Below are 21,821 nucleotides of genomic sequence, written 5' to 3' on the forward strand. Positions count from 1 at the left end.
ATAATTTTTTTAAAAACTGCACCAGGAGTAGAATGAAACTATTGTACTCAATATAATCTTTCTGTTTGAAGACACCGCTTTAGATCTTAGGAAGAGATGGATTGAATCATGGTTAAGATGAATAATCACATTAGTTCTATTGAACGAACAGTCAGGGAAGGTGAACAACTTTTAATGTGTGCATATACCTTTTTGGTTTTGCATGCCGATAGGCAGGGTTATTGGAATTCATAGTCTAAAGAATAATTTGTTTAATTTTGGAGTCATGTAATTATATTTACATGTGCACATATATCACCCTTCTATCTGCAGTAAATATATGCTTCCAGCTGTGTTTACTTGTAATATTGTAAAATCCATTTTCTTTCCTTGAGTCTGTATGGGTGGCACACAGAGTAAGGTGGGACAAGGAGAAGGTGACAGAATATAAAAAATGTTATAAAAAATGTTCACATAACTACAGATTCAACAGATTTGACTAGTGAATCTTGTTTTAAATAACCACCAAACCAACTTTGTTGTTTAGGAATGCAACATTGTTCACTGTTGTTGTCATAGCGAGGAGAATTGTTTATCAATAGTAAAGAAGACATAGTTCCACTAAACCTTCCAGTGTAGGAAAAAAGCAAATATAATTTGGTTATCAAATCCCAGGTCAGCCATTAACTAGTTGAAAGTCTTTGGGGTATCTTCAAGTCTCTTTTGTTTGACTTATAAAGTGAAAATAAAGACAGCTAGAAGAAAAGTTATTGGAGAAATCATGTCTGTATATAGCCACATTTACAACATGTTTTTATTACATTTTGTGTGCTCATGTATATATAAAGCATCACATAGTAAGATTTAAAATGTGCTTCTTCTTAATTAAAAATGTAGCCACGTTGTAAAATAATTTTAGATGTTTCATTGAATAGTCTAAATAACAGTATTTTCTAAAAGAAAATAACACTAGCTGCTTTCTCTTATTACAGGCTTATGAAAAAATTGCTTACCTTCTCACTAATTTAGGTAAGTGCACTTTTCTTACTTCACTCCTTAGTAAGAAAATAACATGGGCATGTAAGTCTGTGGTTTCTTTACATACTTTAGCGTTTTTTTATATCAACTTTAGTTAGGTAATTGTCAATAAAAATGAAAGAAGGGACCTAGGAAGTTGGAATTCATCATATAACTATAGAGAAGCAATGTATATAGTTAGAAAATTCTAGTATAAATTAACAAAACTAGTTCCACCTACTTGGGATTGCTTCCCCCCCTACCTTTTCAGTTCTTTGGAATTTTCCCTGAAACATTTATTTTATCACAGTGTCATATTACAGGTACACAACTTAAAAGGCAAAAGAGTATTAAGAGATTTATAATAAATACCAGCTCCTTGCCACATTGCCCATTCTTGTTTTCCATAACCCTGAGGTAGTGCTTTTTAGCAGTCTAATCATTGTTTTCTGTTCTTTTCTACTCTATTTCTAAATTGCGTGCTACTACTGCCATTATTGGGTTTTCCAGCTTTGGGAAGTGATTGCCTTCCCATAATAAAAGACAGGAACTTTGTACTTTATTTCCGCAGTGTCCTGCCCCCTCACACTTCCCCATCGATCTCTAGGTAAAAGCAGACTATTAGTTCTCCTTCCAAAGCAGTTGTATTGGCAGCTTTAGCCTAATGAATAATTGGTGCTCACATCATGTATCTACAGAACTGTGTTCATATCTAAGGCATGATGTGTACTGTGGTTGCTTCCTTTCTACCTTTATATTTTCGTGAAGCTAATAATAACAATTTTTTTTTTTGCTTAATTGTCTACGCATACTTGCCTTGATTTATCCCGAACTTCCTGCTGTAACTCTAACTTCTCTAAATTCTCTCTAAATACACTCAAAAACATCAAGTATTGTACTCACTTTCTTCTGAGAGGTATCCTCCCTGAACCACTGTCTACTCCAGTCTCAACAGGTTACCCTCTGGGCTTGTGTTCAACTGCATACACTGCTTTGACCAGCACTGTGGTAATTCCCTTCACTTTTTATTTTTTTCAGTTGGACAATACTTTTTGGATCCTTTTTTTGTCTGTCTTAATTTCTTATTTTGCTACCTGGAAAGTAAACTTCTCAAAACCCTGCATGTCAGAAAATACCTTTATTTCTGTCCTCAAACTTAAGTTTTTGTCCCCCAGTTTGGGTACAAAATTTTTATTACAGAGTTGTTTGAGCAGTGATCTTTTATTATTTGAAAACTCAACAGAGCCAAGGCACGGAGCTCAGCTAGATTCTCCTCCTTTACTATTTTGTTTTATTGCCATCACAGTTCTGTGACGGTGGTATCCCAAGTTTATCGATAAGAAAATCAAGGTGATTAAGTTGCATGCCTGCAAAGTTTCTTCAGTCGTGTCCCACGCTGCAACCCTATGGACTGTAGCCGGCCAGGCTCCTCTGTCCATGGGGTTCTCCAGACAAGAATTCTGGAGTGGGTTGCCATGCCCTCCCCCAGGATCTTGGTTAAATCCCTTGTCGATCTTCCCAACTCAGGGATCAAACCCGTGTCTCCTGTGTCTCCTGCCTTGCAGGTGGATTCTTTACCGCTGAGCCACCAAGGAAGCCCAATTAAGTTAATGAGTAGAATTTAAACTCAGATGCGACAGACTCCACTGACTGTGGTGGAGTAACTGCATGTGTAAGAATGTGTTGCTTACAGTGTATATACAAATGCGAGTAATATGAGACAAAACAATGTATAGCGGGAAGAACTAGCCCCTAGTTCATGGTCTGGACGATGTGGTCACTTGGAAATTACATGACTATGAGCAAGTTTTTTCTTCTTTCCATTCTTTCATCTCCTCTTCTTCCCTCTGCTCCATCTCCTTTTCTTTCTTTCTTTCTTGTTTTGAGTGTGAGTTTCTTCATTGGTAAAATGAGAGTGAGAATAGTTCCTGTTTCACTGTCTGTAGGTTAGCTGCCTGACACGTGACAAGTGCCCCATAAACGGGAATGATCTTTTTCATTGTTCTTTAAACCCTCTGAACTATAGTTTCTTCAGCTGGGTAATAAAACACTTGATCTACATATCTCAAGGCTTTCTTCTAGCTCTGATTCCTTATATTTATTTGTTTGTAAAGTATTTTATGCCCAAGATGAAAGCAAACCTAAGCAAGTAATTTGGGGGGAACCATAATATTAATTATAGAAGCAGAATATGCTAATTGCCAGGAACATCAGTTTTCACTTGATATTTGATTTTTCCATCTGTAACTCATATCATAATGCCTGTGGACTCATACCTGTCAATTAATAATGAGCTTTATTACTTTAAATTAATAAAATACTGATATTTTATTTAAAGTAACTTAATTTCATTGCATGTATATATAAAAATAATATTTATGCAATATATATGATATATATTCTGTATAAATTTTGGCTTGCAAATTTGTGCTTCAAATTAGAAATTAGGTTTAACTTTCTAGTTATATAAAATACTTTTAAGACTTTGTTTCTTGATTTCTTTTTTGCACAAATGTTTTATTTTCAAATATCACACATAAACAAAAATAAAGCTTCAATTCTGTCACATTAAGGTTTTTTAAAGAGAATATATAATATTTGATCCAACGTGATACTTTTTTCAGCCTAGCTTTTTGGTTGTTGAGAATTAGATCAGAGTGGTTGTCAGTTATTTCAAATAATGAAGTATCTATAGTAATGAATGGTGATTTATCTGTTGTATTGATTATCTATAAAGATAAACTTGGATTCCAAGAAGCAAAGTAGGTCAACTGGTAAAAAGAATTTTTATTCTGTCAGAGCTCATTCCAGGAATAAAAGCATCTATGTCAAGAAAACAATAACAATAAAATCTGATGTCATCATACTCATATTAGGCAAACTAGAATTTAATATATATTTGAGGGAGAAAGAGAGAGACTTCATACTGGTAAACAACCTACCAGGTCAGTATAATAGTCAATTTCTATATACTTTTCCACCAACCTTCAAAGCTAAGAAAGCAATATACAAATACACAAATAAATTGACAAATAAACACTCAAAATATAAGCCACAATATAGAGTATTTGAATATCATAACTAGCAGCCTTCCTTTAAATATATATAAGCTGTATGCTCAGCAGAAAAGTGAATATTCTTTTGAGACACTTGATACACTGATAAAACTTATCCATGTAATTTGGCCACAATGAAATTGCAACTTTTTTGTCCCAAGGCAGAAATCACACAGGACACGTTTGTGATCATGATGCAATAAAATTTAAAATGGAGACAAAACAACTTTACACAGGGGATTTCTTAAAAACCCACATTCTCATTTCTAAATAACTTTTCTGCTTAATTTACAAACTCTTTAGAAGGTAACGACAGTGAAAACACAACCCAGGCAAAAATGTCGGCTCTCCTGACAGCTCTCCCTTGCGCCTATCAACCAGTCACTCTTGTGGATGCCCCACAGATCCTGCCTGTTTCTGACACTTGTCTGCTTTGGGCTTGGTGTTCCCCAAGACCTACTCTGGAGTTCCCCAGAATAAAGTTTCCTCTTTATTCTGCACTTTACTCAGGCGTACATTTTGGCCTATCTTCTCCTTTAAGTCAGAACACATCTATTTTCTATCTTTCTTAAAATTTCAGTTATATTAGAATATGTACTTTCGATGTGCATACATGTTTTCTATCCCTTATTTGGATATCCAGTGGGAGCTGAGGCTGAGGTACATTCTGCCATCTTCATCCAGTTTTATGAAGATTTTGCTTTATTTGTTGCCTTTTGTTTGCTTTATTTTGTTTGAGAAGTCAGAACCCTAAGTTGACAGAGTTCTTAAAATCATCTTATCTAAATTCCTCATTTCACAGGTTATAAAACTGATTGCAAAATACATGAAGACACCTGCCTGAGATTACCAGTAAACTAGGTATAAGGTTGAGATAAGAACTAAACTTTTCTGACTGATGTAGCCCTCTTTTTTCTTTACTAATCCACTTCAGTCTGCATACAAAATATTCCTTTTTTAAAGAACTCCGTGGACAGTTAAGGTCTCAGAATTAAGTATAGACATTTGGAGTGAAAGACTGATCTAATATTTATGGTTACCTCTAAATGACAGGAGCAGAGAGAATCATGAAAATCCTTATGTCTTAATAACAGATATCATACTTTTGTAGTTGTGGAAAATGTCTAAAGATTATCTCATTGGATCTTTTCATCAATTCTGTGGAACAGATATTATCATTCCTATTTTTACAAATGCAGATACTAGAACTCAAAGGCATTGAGTGGCTTATAGACTCAGTAAATGACTGAACCAGACTTTGAACATAAGACTTCTGATTCTGTATCCGTATTTCTTGTCATTTACTTCATCTGTGTAAGCACACTCTATGTTTCTTTTAGAATATCCTCGAACAGAATCTGAATGGGAAAACAGCTTTGCTTTGAAGATGTTCCTCTTCCAATTTGTCAATTTGAACAGTTCTATCTTCTATATTGCTTTCTTTTTGGGGAGGTAAGTCAACTTTATACACACTGTCTTTGCAGAGTGACAGACTGTCAACAGTTTTATTGCCAGTTTGTTAACAGAGGTGGCAAATTCTTGTCCTCTGCCTTGAAAAACTGTCACAATGAATCTTCATATGCTTTTTCAAATCAAGACTTAGTACAGTGCTTCCGGCTGCCACTCCCAATTAAAGTTGAAATAAAAAAGTAAAGCCATATAATTGAATCACTTTTCTGTACAACTGAAATTAGTACAACATTGTAAATCAGCTATACGTCAATAAAATAAAGAAGACCTATATGCCATGCTGGGGTTGGATTATGATTCTCCAATCATTAGTGATGATTTTGTTAAATAAGAAAATTTTTGTATAAGCCTAGAGTACACTTACTTAGTGTGGAAAGTTATGCCTATCATGGTAATATTTTTTCCTGAATTTGCTGCAGAATATAAAAAAGAAGCATATTAAGCTACCTGTTCTGGTTTGCCATATGCTCAACACTCCAGCCAGTGCCATGGAAACATACTGAAGCTAGAAAATTTTAAACTAAATAACTCAGCACATTTTATTAATAGTCATTAACTAGGTCAAAAAGACATTAAAACTCTACAAGTCAGTGTGGAAAATTTCATTTGGTTGGTTTGTCTGTACTTTCTCAACCCGTTGATAATGACTTCACACATCATTTTTCCTTTTTAAGTCAGGTCCTTTGATGTGTAAGCATGGCCTAAGTCACTGTTTGGGTACAAATTGCTCCAGAGAACACTTAGGTCTACCCACACTTGCACTGGTTGTAATGCGTTATTAGTAACTGTTCTTCAGTCAACCCAGCCCAAACACTAATGAATTAAAATGGCTTTTTACAGATTTGTCGGCCATCCAGGAAAGTACAATAAACTTTTCAACCGGTGGAGACTGGAGGAAGTAAGTAACCTTGTAAGGGTGGGGGTGGGATGGGCATGGATATGGGCTAATGACTGTGGGGAAAAGGGGCCAATGACTGTGGGGAAAGAGAGAGCAAGGGGAGGTGAAACAGGGAATTTCATCTGAACTGAAGGCATGTTTTTGATAAAGCAGGCAATCTAGGGGTTCCTAAGAAACTAAGTCTTCCAAAAAAGAGGGTGTACATTAAACCACAAGATCCTGACTTCACTGCTCTTTAATATACTATCAAAACCATTTCTTCCATTCACAAAGCCCAGAAATTCAGCTCCAGTAGATTTTTGTCTTTTGGAGAATTATTATTATCTATGCACTGGTTTCCAAACTTTTAAATATATTGGATTTCCTTCTAAGCAAGGAAAATTTAGTCTAAAATAAATCTTACATCAAATATCAATTTATAAATGTATAGGTATATCTTCAAAGTCTTATATTTCTTTATTGATTTTTAATATGTATGTATGGAAACAAAATGTCCAGGAATAATATTTCTATATTCCAGGGTGAGAATATTGTATATTTTCATTGAGACTGACAAACTGTCCTCCCAAATGCCAGCTCCTACCTATAGTATATGAATTTACTTCTGAATTTTCCAAGTGAAACAGTTTCGTTTTTACCCATAATCCAAAGGATATCAGAATATCTCTTGAATTCAGTTCCTTTACTTACAAGTGACACAGAGAATGTTTTTCATGTTTGTTGATATTTTGTATTTCTGCATGTATGTTATTCCTGTTCATTTTGATTAAACTGTTTTTTCTGTTTTAATAATTTCTAAACAAATAAAATTAGGTTCTTTCAAATTTGTTAGGGATATGTTTCCCATTTTCTTGTATATCTTTTAATTTTGTTTTGATATATTTTTTACAAAACTATATAGCATTTTCTAATCAAAATATTGTCGTTAATGTTTTGGGGAATTTGTTTCATCACAAAAATGTGTTGTCAAATTGGGAAATTTTAAAAATTCATGCGTATTTTTAACTACTGTTATTTTTTAAAATATTATCTTTGACCCATTGGAAGTTTATTTTCATGTAAAGTGTAATTAAGATCCCCCAAAATTAGCAGCCACAAATTTAATAAATAACGCAGTTTTTCACTCAGCAAAATGAGATTGTAAGGTTTATTATATCAATATTCTACATCTTAAAATTTCTGGATCTATTTAGACTAATTGTCAAATTTTTTACTTATTTAATTGAAAATTTTTTAAATTATTCTAATGTAAAATGCAATTTAACATATGGCAGCATTAGTTGTTTTTGTTCGGTCACTAAGTGGTGTCTGACTCTTTGCAACATTATGAACTGCAACATACCAGGCTTCCCTTTCCTCCACTATCTCCCACAGTTTGCTCAAATTCATGTCCATTAAGTTGGTGAGGCCATCTAACCTTCTCATCTTCTGCTTTCCCCTGCTCCTCCTGCCCTCAGTCTTTCCCAGCATCTGGGTCTTTTTCAGTGAGTCAGCTCTTCGCATCAGGTGGCCAGAGTATTGGCGTTTTAGCTTTAGGATCAGTCATTCCAATGAATAGTCATGGTTGATTTTCTTTAGGATTGACTGGTTGGATCTCCTTGTAGTCCAACGGACTCTCAAGAGTCTTCTCTAGCATCACAGTTCAAAAGCATCAATTCTTCAGCCCTCAGCCTTCTTTACGGTCCAGTTCTTACATCTGTACATGACTACTGGAAAAACCATAGCTTTGACTCTTTGGACCTCTGTCAGCAAAGTGATTCTCTGCTTTTTAGTACACTCTCTAGGTTTGTCATAGTGTTCCTTCCAAGGAGCAAGTGTCTTTTCATTTCACAGCTGTAATCACCATCCACGGTGATTTTGGAGCCCAAGAAAATAAAATCTGTCACTGTTTCCACTTTTCCCCCTTATATAATATTTGCCATGAAGTGATGGGACCAGATGCCATGATCTTCGTTTTTGAATCTGAGCTTTCAGCCAACTTTTTTCACTCTCCTCTTTCAGCCTTATCAAAAGGCTATTTAGTTCCTCTTCACTTTCTGCCATAAGAATGTTACCATCTGCATATCTGAGGTTGTTGGTATTTCTCTCGACAATCTTGATTCCAGCTTTTGAGTCATGCAGCCCAGAATTTCTCATGATGGCTCTTCATAGAAGTGACATAAACAGGGTGACAGTGTGCAGCTTTGTCATATTCCTTTCCCAATTTTGAGCCAGTCCATTGTCCCATATCCAGTTCTAACTGTTCTTCTTGACCTGCACACAGGTTTCTCGGGAGACAGGTAAGGTGGTCTGGTATTCCCAGCTCTTGAAGAATTTTCCACAGTTTGTTGTGATCCATATAGTGGATTACAGGCTTTAGTGTAGTCAATGAAGCAGAAGTAGATGCTTTTATGGAACTGGGTTCCTTTCTCTGTGATTCAATGAAATCTTGGCAATTTGAACTCTGGTTCCTATGAAAAAAGTGAAAAGTGAAAGTTAGTTGCACAGTTATGTCTGATTCTTTGCAATCCCATGAACTGTAGCCCGCCAGGCTCCTCTGTCCATGGAATTCTCCAGGCAAGAATACTGGAGTGAATTGCCATTTCCTTCTCCAGGTGATCTTCCTATGCATTTTCTAGATCCAGCTTGTACTGGATCTGGAAAGATCTAGAAGTTCTCAGTTCATGTACTACTGAAGCCTAGCTTGAAGGATTTTGAGTGTTACCTTGCTAGTATGAGAAATGAATGCAATTGTACAGTAGTTTGAGCATTTTCTTTGTCATTGCTCTTCTTTGGGATTGGAATGAATACTGACCTTTTCCAGTCCTGTGGCCACTACTGAGTTTTCCAAATTTGCTGACATATTGAGTGCAGCACTTTAACAACATCATCTTTTAGAATTTTGAATAGTTTGTCTAGAATTCCATCACCTCCATTAGCTTTGCTCTTAGTAATTCTTCCTAAGGCCCACTTGATGTCACACTCCAGGATGTCTGGCTCTAGGTGAGTGACCACACCATCATGGTTATCCAGGTCATTAAGACTTTTAAAAATATAGTTCTTCTATGTATTCTTGCCACCTTTTCTTAATCTCATCTGCTTTTTGTTAGGTCCTTACCATTTCTGTTCTTTATCATGCCCATTCTTGCATGAAACATTCCCTTAATACCTCCAATTTTCTTGAAGAGATTTCTAGTCTTTCCCATTCTACTGTTTTCCTCTATTTCTTTGCATTGTTCACTTAAGGCTTTCTTATCTCTCCTTGCTGTTCTCTGGAGCTCTGCATTCAGTAGGACATATCTTTCCCCTTTTCCCTTGCCTTTTTCTTCTCCTTTGCCCAGCCATTTTTAAAGCCTCTTCAGATGACCAGTTTGCCTTCTTGTATTTCCTTTTCTTTGGGATGGTTTTGGTTCACACCTCCTATACATTGTTATGAACCTCTGTCCATAGTTCTTCAGGCACTGTGTCTACTAGATCTAATCCCTTGAATCTATTCATCACCTCCACTGTATAATCATAAGGGTTTGATTTAGGTCCTATCTAAATGGTATGAATGTTTTCCTACTTCAATTTAAGCCTGAAGTTTACAATAAGGAGTTCATGATCTGAGCCACAGTCAGCTCCAGGTCTTGTTTTTGCTGACTGTATAAAGCTTCTCTATCTTCAGTTACAAAGATAATAATCAATCAAATTTCAGTATTGACTATCTCCTGATGTCCATGTGTAGAGTCATCACTTACATTGTTGGAAAAGGGTGTTTGCTATGACCAGTGTGTTCTGGACAAAACTCTGTTAGCCTTTGCCCTGCTTCATTTTGTACTCCAAGGCCAAACTTGCCTGTTATTCCAAGTATCTCTTGACTTCCTACTTTTGCATTTCAATCCCCTCTGATGAAAAGTACATCTTTTTCTTGGTGTTCTAGAAGGTGTTATAGGTAGGCCTTCACAGAGCTATTCATCTTCAACTTCTTTGGCATTAGTGGTTGGGGCATAGACTTGGGTTACTGTGATGTCAATTACCTTGCATTGGAAAAAAATGAAATCATTCTGTCGTTTTTAAGATTGCACCCAAGTACTGTATTTTGGATGAGTTTGAGCAAACTCCAGAAGATACTGAAGGACAGGGAAGCCTGGAATGCTGCAGCCCATAGGATTACAAAGAGTCAGACACAACTTAGCGACTGAACTGTAACAACTGCATTTCAGACTCTCTTGTTGACTATGAGGGCTACTCCATTTCTTCTAAGGGATTCTTGCCCACAGTAGTCAGTATAATGATCATCTGAATTCCTAAAATGTCGATGTTCGTTCTTGCCATCTCCTGCTAGACCACATCCAATTTACCTTGTTTCATGGATCTAACATTCCAGGTTCTTATGCAATATTGTTCTTTATAACTTCAGACATTACTTTCACCCCAAACACATCCACAGCTGAGTAACATTTCCACTTTGTCCCAGGCTCTTCATTCTTTCTGAAGCTATTAGTAATTGCCCTCTGATCTTCCCCAGTAGCATATTGGACACCTTCCAACCCTGGGGGCTCATCTTCTGGTGTCATGTATTTTTACCTTTTCATACTGTTCATGGGATTTTTGTATACTGGAGTGGTTTGCCATTCCCTCCTCCAATGGACTACATTTTGTCAGGAATCTCCGCTATCATCAACCTGCCTTGGGTGGCCCTGCATGGCATGGTTCATAGCTTCATTGAGTTACACAAACCCCTTTGCCAAGACAAGGCTGTGATGCATGAAGGGGAGGTGGCATTATTAGGAGGTCATAATTTAGAGAAAGGTTAAGAAAAAGATCACCTGAGAAATTGGAGGGTAGAGGCATTTCTGATCTCCATCTAAACAGTCCCCCCAAACACAAGGGGCTCTCTCATTAATGTTGTCTCCTTTGGGTGTTCTAAAAGTTGATTGGAATACTTTGAGAAAGCCCAAAGAATGTATGCTTTTTATCAAAGAAAACTGGGCTCAAATGTTAATCTTTCTGATTATTCTTTGTCCTTCATTTAACCTCCCTGAATATCTGTCTTCTCATCTGTACACTGGCAATAGTAATACTTAGGTTGCAAAGCTGTTACTAGATAAGAGATAATTTGCATCACACAAGTAGCCCAATCCCTGTACTATGGTAGGAACTCTGTAAATTGTAGCTGATATTTATCAGTGCTCTGTCTCTATAGCTACCTGGGTATTATTCTATTGGAAAGAGATAAACTAGGGCCTTTCATAATCCCAGGCTTCCTGGAAGTCCCCAAATCAAACTTGCAGTTTTCTTTCATAGCCCAGAAGTATGACCATATCCACTAAAAGGCTTTCAGCTCCCCTTTGGTGTGTGTGTGTGTGTGTGTGTGTGGTGGTGGTGAAGGGGGAGGGAGAAACAAGGCTTACTTTTTTCCAAGGGTATTCAGTGGAGTTAGCAAGGGTAGTGTGGGGAACAAAGTGGTCACAGGCAGGTAGGTCTGCATATTGATGCCATTTTAGTGCCTGCTAGCACCAGTAATTTTGTTTAATTGGGTACTCTTATTCTTAATTGAGGCTTCCCTGATAGCTCAGTTGGTAAAGAATCTTCCTGCAATTCAGGATACTCCGGTTCAATTCCTGGGCCAGAAAGATCCTCTGGAGAAGGGGAAGCTATCCACTCCAGTATTCTTGGGCTTGCCTGGTGACTCAGCTGGTAAAGAATCCACCTGCAATGCGGGAGACCTGGGTTCAGTCCCTGGGTTGGGAAGATCCCCTGGAGAAGGGAACGGCTACCCACTCTAGTATTCTGGCCTGGAGAATTCCATGGATTGTAAAGTCCATGGGGTCACAAAGAGTCAGACGCAACTGAACTACTTTCACACTTCTACTGTTAATCATGAAATTATTAGAATTTGTGATTCCTCTTTGAAAGTCCCAGGGAAATAACTGTAATACTAGTATCAGGAAAAATATTTCATAACCATTCCTATTTTCCACAATGCATATGACATAGATAGTAGTCATATTTTTCAACAGAAGATTTATTTTGAAAAAAAAAATCAGTGAATTAAAAATATGGGTTTGGAATAGAGCCTGGAAATCCTGGAAGTGTAGATAGAAAAGGTATGTATGATGGAAAATAAGAGTTAGATCTCTGAATTTAGTCATACAACAAGCATTTATTAATACATACTGTATCTTAGACCTCTTCTGGGTAATATGTGGTGTACAAGTGATGATATCTCTTTCCTTTCTTTAATAATGTTAACAGTCTTGAAGAAAACAACATAACCATGATACGCAACAAGTATTTTGTCTTTGCAATCTGACAATCTACATTCTAATTTTTCCCCTCTGGATGCATGATCTTAATATATCTATGTCTCAATATTTTTTTTGCAAATTGTGGTAAGAATAGTCATTCTCAATAATACTGGCCATAGGTGGATTAAGTTGGATCTTGCATGTAAAATCCCTGGCATAAATAATGGCAGCTATTTATAAAGAAAGAAAAATAGTACTGCAATTTATTTAGAAAATTTATAAACTGACTATTATGGGCTTCTCTCATACTATGCTGTATAATATCTCATGGCTTCTCAGATTGTGCTAGTGATAAAGAATCCACCTACCAATACAGGAGACACAAGAGACACGGGTTCAGTCTCCCTGGGTCAGGAAGAACCCCTGGAGAAGGGAATGGCAACCCACTCCAGTATTCTCGCTTGGGAAATCCCATGGACAGAGGAGCCTGGTGGGCTACAGTCCATGGGGTCACAAAGAGTCAGAGGCAAATGAGCAACTGAGCACCTTATTTGTGTATCTATATAAAGTGTTAATAGTAGTTAATACTGAATGAGTGTTTACAATATACCAGCACATTCAAGCAATTGGTTCTAAAAGTTCTACATATATTAATGTATCGATTCCTCACAGCATTTCTTCTTTTTTTTTTCTTTTAATTATTTTATGAGGGTAAATTTTTTTTTATTTTTTCTTTATTTATTTATTTATTTTTTTATTAGTTGGAGGCTAATTACTTCACAACATTTCAGTGGGTTTTGTCATACATTGATATGAATCAGCCATAGATTTACACGTATCACACTCATGTTACTGATGAGAAAACAGCAGCTTAGAGAAGTTATATAATTTTCCTACCCATGAAAGTACTTACAAATTGATGAAGTCATCACTTTGATATTAGTTTGATTCAGGCAGTCTAGAGTTTATGTTCTGACCACTGTAATTTCCAGCCACCATTGGGATAGCATATTGCCACAATGGAGAACCTAATAGAGATTGATTTTGATATGAGATTGTTGAATGATTTCTGGCTCTTACATACAAAATGGACTTAGAGTAAACATACTAAAGTGGATCAAGTGAGAGGAATGAGGGTATTGGAATCTCACAGTTCTGTCTGCCACATAGATTCATTATTTACAAAATGGAGATATGAACACCCATCTCACCAGGCTTCATGAGGAAAAAATGAGAAAAATATGTGAAGGAACCCAGCTTTGGATTGTCCATGGTCATATGGATAAGACCTTTTAGAACCAACACCCAAAAAAAGGTATCCTTTTCATTATAGGGGACTGGAAGTAGGAAGTCAAGAGATACCTGGACTAATAGGCAAATTTGGTCCTGGAGTACAAAATGAAGCAAGGCAAAGGCTAACAGAGTTTTGCCAGGAGAATGCATTGGTCATAGCAAACACCCTCTTCCAACAACACAAGGGAAGACTCTATACATGAACATCACCAGATGGTCAATACCAAAATCAAATTGGTTATATTCTTTGCATCCAAAGATGGAGAAGCTCTATACAGTCAGCAAAAACAAGACCGGGAGCTGACTGTGGCTCAGATCATGAACTCCTTACTGCTAATTCAGGCTTAAATTGAAGGAAGTAGGGAAAACCACTAGCCCATTCAGGTATGACCTAAATCAAATCCCTTACGATTATACAGTGGAAGTGACAAATAGATTCAAGGGATTACATCTGATGTACAAAGTGCCTGAAGAACTATGGACAGAGGTTTGTGACATTGTACCAGAGGCAGTGATCAGGACCATCCCAAGAAAAAGAAATGAAAAAAGGCAAAATGGTTGTCTGAGGAGGCCTTACAAATAGCTGTGAAAAGAAGAGAAGCAAAAGTCAAAGGAGAAAAGGAAAGATATACCTGTTTGAATGCAGAGTTCCAAAGAATAGCAAGTAGAGATAAGAAAACCTTCCTCGGTGATCAATGCAAAGAAATAGAGAAAAACAATAGAATGGGAAAGACTAGAGATCTCTTCAAGAAAATTAGAGATACCAAGGGAACATTTCATTTAATGAAGGTCTCAGTAAAGGACAGAAATGGTATGGACCATTTCTTAGAAGCAGAAGATATTAAGAAGAGGTGGCAAGAATACACAGAAGAACTATACATAAAAGATCTTAATGACCCAGATAACCATGATGGTGTGATCACTCACCTAGAGCCAGACATCCTGGAATGCAAAGTCAAGTGGGCCTTAGGAAGCATCATTACGAGCAAAGCTAGTGGAGGTGATGGAATTCCAGTTGAGCTATTTCAAATCCAAAAGAGAATGCTGTTAAAGTGCTGCACTCAGTATGCCAACAAACAGATTTGGAAAACTCAGCAGTAGTGAGTTTTTAATGTATCGATTCCTCACAGCATTTCTTCTTTTTTTTTTCTTTTAATTATTTTATTAGGGTAAATTTTTTTTTCTTTTTTATTTATTTAAAATAATAAATAAATTATTAAAATAATAAATAAATAAATAAAAGGTCAATTTTCATTCCAATCCCAAAGAAAGGCAATGCCAAGGACTGCTCAAACTACTGCACAATTTCACTCATCTCACATGCCTGCAAAGTAATGCTTAAAATTCTCTAAGCCAAGCTTTAACAGTATGTGAACCATGAACTTCCAGTTGTTCAAGCTGGATTTAGAAAAGACAGAGGAACCCGAGATCAAATTGCCAACATCCATTGAATCATTGAAAAAGCAAGAGAGTTCCAGAAAAACATCTACTTCTGCTTTATTGACTATGACAAAGCCTTTGACTGTGTGGATCACAACAAACTGTGGAAAATTCTTAAAGAAATGGGAGTACCAGACAACCTATCCTGCCTCCTGAGGAATCTGTACGCAGGTCAAGAAGCAACAGCTAGAACTGGACATGGAACAACAGACTGGTTCCAAATCAGGAAAGGAGTGTGTCAAGGCTGTATATTGTCACCTTGCTTATTTAACTTATATGCAGAGTACGTCATGTGAAATGCTGAACTGGATGAAGCACAAGTTGGAATCAAGATTGCCAAGAGAAATATCAATAACCTCAGATACGCAGATGATATCATGCTTATGGCAGAAAGTGAAGAACTAAAGAGCCTTTGGATGAAAGTGAAAGAGGAGAGTGAAAAAGCTGACTTAAAACTCAACATTCAGAAAACTAAGATCATGGCATCTGGTCCCATCACTTCATGGCAAATCGATGGGAAAACAATGGAAACAGTAACAGACTTTATTTTGGGGGGCTCCAAAATCACTGCAGATGGTGACTGCAGCCATGAAATTAAAATGCGCTTGCTCCTTGGAAGAAAAGGTAGTGACCAACCAAGACAGCATATTAAAAAGCAGAGACATTACTTTGCCAACAAGGGTCTGTCTAGTCAAAGCTATTGTTTTTCCAGTAGTCATGTATGGATGTGAGAGTTGGACTAAAAGAAAGCTAAGAACTGATGCTTTTGAGCTGTGGTGTTGGAGAAGACTCTTGAGAGTCCCTTGGACTGCAAGGAGATCCAACCAGTCCATCCTAAAGGAAATCAGTCCTAAATATTCATTGGAAGGACTGATGCTATCGCTGAAACTCCAATACTTTGGCCACCTGATGCAAAGAACTGACACATTGGGAAAAAAAAAAAACCCTGATGCTGGGAAAGATTGAAGGTGGGAGGGGATGGGACGACAGAGGATGAGATTGTTGGATGGCATCACCGACTTGATGGGCATGAGTTTGAGTAAGCTCCGGGAGTTGGTGATGGACAGGGAAGCCTGGTGTGCTGCAGTCCATGGGGTGGCAAAGAGTCAGACATGACTGAGCAACTGAACTGCTGATGGTCATATGATTTTGAGTGGTGCAGTGGGAATGAAAGTCTGTGTCTCCTGTACATTTATCCATGCTCTTTACTCATTCTGGGCTTCCCTGGTGGCTCAGCAGGTAAAGAATCTGCCTGCAATGTGGGAGTCCTGGTTTGGATCCCTGGGTTTGGAAGATCCCCTGGAGAAGGGAACGGCTACCCACTCCAGTATTCTGGCCTGGAGAATTCCATGGGCTGTATAGTCCATGGGATCACAAAGAGTCAAACACAACTGAGTGACTTTCATTTTACTCTTTCTAAGTATAGACTTTTTACTAAATGAATTTTAGAGTATTGAAGTATTGGATTTAGCTCAAAGGAATCATTATGTGAGGAGGTAGATTCACTGAAACTGTTAGACTGCTTTTTCTACCATATTGGAGAAGGAAATGGCAATCCACTCCAGTATTCCTTCCTGAAGAATTCCATGGGCAGAGGAGCCTGGTGGGCTACTGCTCATGGGGTCACAAAGAGTTGGACATGACTGAGCAACTAACAGACTCTATCCTAGGAATCACAAAGTCCTTATGCTCAATTCCAACAAAATTATAAATGCCCTGTCCTCTGGCCTCCCCACTTTGTCCTACCATTGTGGAGAGTGATCCAGTCACATAGTTCTATGATGGTCTTCCTTTTCCCTTTCCACAAAATAATAGGCTTTGCTAAAGCAGCCCTACAAGGCAGCAAACACATTTGATAAACAGAAGTCATCCTTAGCATTATGTGAAGGAGCAGTGCATTAGGGTAGAGGAGACCACAGCTTTCATTTCCACATCATCAGTTAGCATTGCATGATCTTGGACAAGTTAATTTGCCTTTTTGAGTCTCTCTACAAAAAGTGAACAGTTTCAGCTTGCAACTGTGATCTGTGATCTGCCTCTGTAGCTTAGTAATTATTCTGTCTCAGACATTCTACTGAACCTGTTCATGGTATATATGTGGCGAGTTCAGGGGGTCCTAAATTCATCCTGAAAGGGAGTATGCTTGTATAGGAGAACTGAAACTTCTCCACACGATAAAAATTACCACTGGCAAACCCTCTCTCTGGCTCAGATTGGAGAGTTTTAAGTTACTGGGCTGGAAACAGAAAAGCAGGCTCTTTGTGTCCTAAGTATTTGTTCCCTTTGAAGTCCCACTGGTACTGACTTGATAGAAATAGAAACTGTAGATCAAAGCTACAGAGACCATCAGACTTATGAGCAGGACATGAACCCATTTCCAAAGAAAACGACCTACGCTTTCCTACTCAAATAGTGTGCAGTTTTCAAGCGAAACACATTGATTACAATTTTCATTGTAATCACATTTTTGTGTGTATGGGTTTCTAATGTTGTTGCATTCATGTGTGCTCAGTCACTCAGCCATGTCTGACTTTGCAGCCCTATGGACTGTAGCCCACCAGGCTCCTCTGTCCATGGAATTTCCCAGGCAAGAATACTGGAGCAGGTTGCCATTTCCTCCTCCAGAGGATCTTCCAGATCCAGGGATCGAACTGCATTGGCAAGTGTATTCTTTACCACTGAGCCACCTGAGAAGCCCTCTGATGCTGTTACTAAAGATCTAAAAAAGCAGTGGAGCACAGACAGGGCATCATTGGGATCATACTGGCAAACTGTTTTGTGGCGTACTTTTACCACTTAAATGCATTATAATGTGCATAGATAATTCCTCCCTGGGCGATAGACCTTCCCCCCATCTTCAGAGTGGGCTAGACACATGACTCACTTCTGAGAGAAAGGAAAAATGAGTAACTTTTCAATGGAAACACCTGGCAGATATTATACTAACCAAATGTTGAAAGTTAATGTCACTAGTAATGACATGTGGATATCATGTAACCCTGATGGTGAAAATGGCACTTCACCACTGTACCCTACCTCCATTCCCAAAACATAAAACCCCAGTCTAAATGTGTGAAAACATGAGATTAACCCAGCTTGAGGGATTGTCCACAGGATGCTTGTCAGTGGTACTCAAAATTGTTAAGACTATGAAAATCTGAGAAACTGCCTAGACCAGAGGAGACTGGGAGAGACATGACAAATAAATTCTATGAGGTATCCCAGATTAGATCCTGGAGCAGGTGAAATCTAAGTAAAGTCTGGAAATCTAAGTAAAGTTTAGTTCATTGTTGTTCAGTCTGTAAGTCATGTTTGACTCTTTGTGACCCCATGGACTGTAGCTCTCCAGGACTCCCTGTCCTTCACTATCTCCCAGAGCTTGCTCAAACTCATGTTGGTTGAATTGGTGATGCCATCCAACTATCTCATTCTCTGTCATCCCCTTCTCCTCCAGTCTTTCCCAGTATCAGGGTCTTTTCCAATGAGTCGGCTCTTCTTATCAGGTGGCCAAAGTATTAGAGCTTCAGCTTCAGCATCAGTCCTTCCAATGAATATTCAGGGTTGATTCTTTAGGATGGCCTGATTTGATCTCCTTGCAGTCCAAGGGTTATCAAGAGTTCTTCTTCAGCACCGCAGTTCGAAAGCATCAATTCATAGGCACTCAGCCTTCTTTATGGTCCAAATCTCACACCCATACATGACTACTAGAAAAACTATAGCTTTGACTATACAGACTTTTGTCAGCAAAACGATGTCTCTGTTTTTTAATACACTACCTAATAGAAATGTATTACTGTGAATTTCTTAGCTTTGACAATCTACCTTGGTACTGTAAGGGGCAGTGAAGGGAATTGGGAGAGGAGTGTATTGGCTATTTTAGCTTTGCAAATTTTCTACAAATTTAAAATTAGCCTGAGGTAAGAAGCTTATTTTTAAAAATATAAACATTTTATCATAAAGTTAAATATTTTTCTATCACTGGGTTATTAAATTGATTCCTTGATGGTTCAGATGATAAAGAATCTGCCTGCAATGCAGGAGACCCAGGTTTGATCCCTGGGAAGATCCCTTGAAGAAGGAAGTGGCTACCCATTCCAGTGTTCTTCCTGGGGAATACCATGGACAGAGGAGCTTGGTGGACTACAGTCCATGGGATTGCAGAATCAGACATGACTGAGTGACTAATACTTACACTTTTTTCATAAAGTATTCCAGAGTATTCATTAAATGCGATCATGCCTAACATGGACCCTGGCAGTAGTAAGTGCTCATTAAAAGATAGATTTGTTAGACTTCCCTGGTGGTCCAGTGGTTAAGATTTTGTGCTTCCAATGCAGAGGACGTGCCTCATGGAATGGCCATAAAAAAAAAAAGGTTTGTTGTTATTGCTGTTATAATTTTGATCAATATTCCAGTATATTTACTGAAAACTAGCCTATCAAGTATCCTCATACATGCTATTCCTTCCTTGTTTTTATTCTCTTCATGCACTGACATGAGTTAACATGGCTTTAGAATTTGCTATGCAGTTGGAAGATGGGGGTGTGTAAGCTATCTGAGAAGAGCAAGATCCTTATTGCCCCTGTTGTTTGTTTCAGTGTCATCCTAGCGGCTGTCTGATAGACCTTTGCCTCCAGATGGGAGTTATCATGTTTTTGAAGCAAATATGGAACAATTTCATGGAACTGGGATACCCGTGAGTACTTAATTTTTAAACTGGCCATGTATTTCGTGACGGGTCTTCCCAGGTGGCACTAGTGGTAAAGAACCTTCCTGCCAACGCAGGAGACAGAAGAGACTCATGTTCAATCTTTGGGTTGGGAAGATCCCCTGGAGTAGGAAATGGCAACCCCACTCCAGTATTCTTGCCTGGAGAATTCAACGGACAGAGGAGCCTGGCAGGTTATAGTCTGTGGGACCTCAAAAAGTCAGACACAACTAAGTGTGCACACATATACATATAGAGTGACAAAGAAGAAAGATACAGGTAGTATGCCTAGTTGTTAAGAAGTGAGCTTGGTAATCAGAGTCATAACAGTTCAGTTTCCATTCTGCTCCTCTCTAAAATGTGTGACCGTGTGTAAGTCAGTCTTTCTGTGCCGTAGTTTTCACATCTCTAAGAAGGCCTCAATAGCTGTATCTTCTCAAGAACAGCTTAAGGGATTGATGGAGATAATGGATGTAGAATACGTGTATTCTGTTCAGTATCCTAAGACACTTGTTGGTATTCTTAAAGCATTATTGATAGCGTGGGTTCTTGAGGACAAAAATACCTTTCTGGTTTCTTTTGGTTACCAAAAGACTAAGGTGGTTGTTGTTTTTGTTTAATACAGAAAACCTCCATTTTGCCCACCTGCCAAAAAAAAAAAGTAAAATAAAGTTAAAATTGTAGATGGGGATATTTTTGGCTCTTTGTTACAATAACAATAATAACAAAAATCATTACACCAGTGTTGGTTGTGACAATATCAAACCACCAGCATTCTATTTTTGTCCAAATAGATAAATTCTGTGAAATGCTGACATAAAAGGACCTTGAATGCTCACTTTTATATCTATTAAAATATATTATCCTTTAGAATATAGTGAAATAGAGTGTACTTAAAACAATGTGATATGGAAGTTTTGAGGTCTAATCAAGCTAAAAACAATAGAGTATTGAGAGATTTCCCTGCTATGGGGGAAGAACTGGTTAGTTAATTGATGCTATAAATAGTTTAGGCTCAGTCATCAAATTATACCATATTTTTTTCTCTTCACTGACCCATAACTATATCAGGACATGCCTGAGCCAGCGGGGTTGGAGAGGTGATATTAACCCTGAAATCGGCAATAAAGTATTGTCTTAAATTACAGGCAGTCTTGGAGCACTGGACTGTGAAATTACTGACACCTGGTTCAGATTCGTTCTATGCCTCTTGCTAAAGATACTTATAATTTACTTAACCTCTCCAAGCCATTATTTTTTAATTTGTAAAATAAGGGACTTATGAATATTATATTAGATGACCCAGTGGTCTTTAAATCTTCACCAATAAATGACAGAAGCTTTTTGTGAAGAGATATTTATACAAATCCTCACTAGTCAAAACAGATTAAAGCGAATTTCCTCTGAATAAAGAGAGAATAGCAACAGAGGTTGGGGAAGCCCAGTCCATTTTTTGTATCCCTTCCTATCCTTGGCTCATCTCTTTGAAACATAAATTTTGAAAAATGTAATTTGAAAATATCAGAATAAATTAGGTATCAAGTGCCTGCCGCAGCATCTGACACAGTGTGGGTACTTCACAAGCAGTCAAGATGGTGTGGTAGCCACTGTGGTATTAACATTGATTCTTCTTGTTATCATTATCCATGTTCTTCTATACATACTGTCACTTTGGAGAGCACCTTCCACCATGTCCTTGCCCAAGAGGTCAGCCTGGATTTTGTATTTCAAATCCCAAGGGTACCATG

At 37.8% G+C, this 21,821-nt stretch overlaps 1 protein-coding gene across 3 annotated transcripts in view; it reads left to right on the forward strand.

Moving 5' to 3' along the window:
* ANO3 (anoctamin 3) overlaps positions 1-21,821 on the forward strand; it is a 428,911-nt gene that overhangs the window by 389,218 nt on the left and 17,872 nt on the right. For all 3 annotated transcript variants that reach the window (XM_043482413.1, XM_043482414.1, XM_043482415.1), the window contains 4 exons: positions 972-1,008; positions 5,393-5,504; positions 6,363-6,420; positions 19,964-20,061. In XM_043482413.1, coding sequence (XP_043338348.1) covers positions 972-1,008; positions 5,393-5,504; positions 6,363-6,420; positions 19,964-20,061 — 305 coding nt within the window. The remainder of the gene's footprint in view (positions 1-971; positions 1,009-5,392; positions 5,505-6,362; positions 6,421-19,963; positions 20,062-21,821) is intronic.

Source organism: Cervus canadensis, chromosome 11 (genome assembly GCF_019320065.1).
Source record: "Cervus canadensis isolate Bull #8, Minnesota chromosome 11, ASM1932006v1, whole genome shotgun sequence".
NCBI classification, from domain to species: domain Eukaryota; kingdom Metazoa; phylum Chordata; class Mammalia; order Artiodactyla; family Cervidae; genus Cervus; species Cervus canadensis.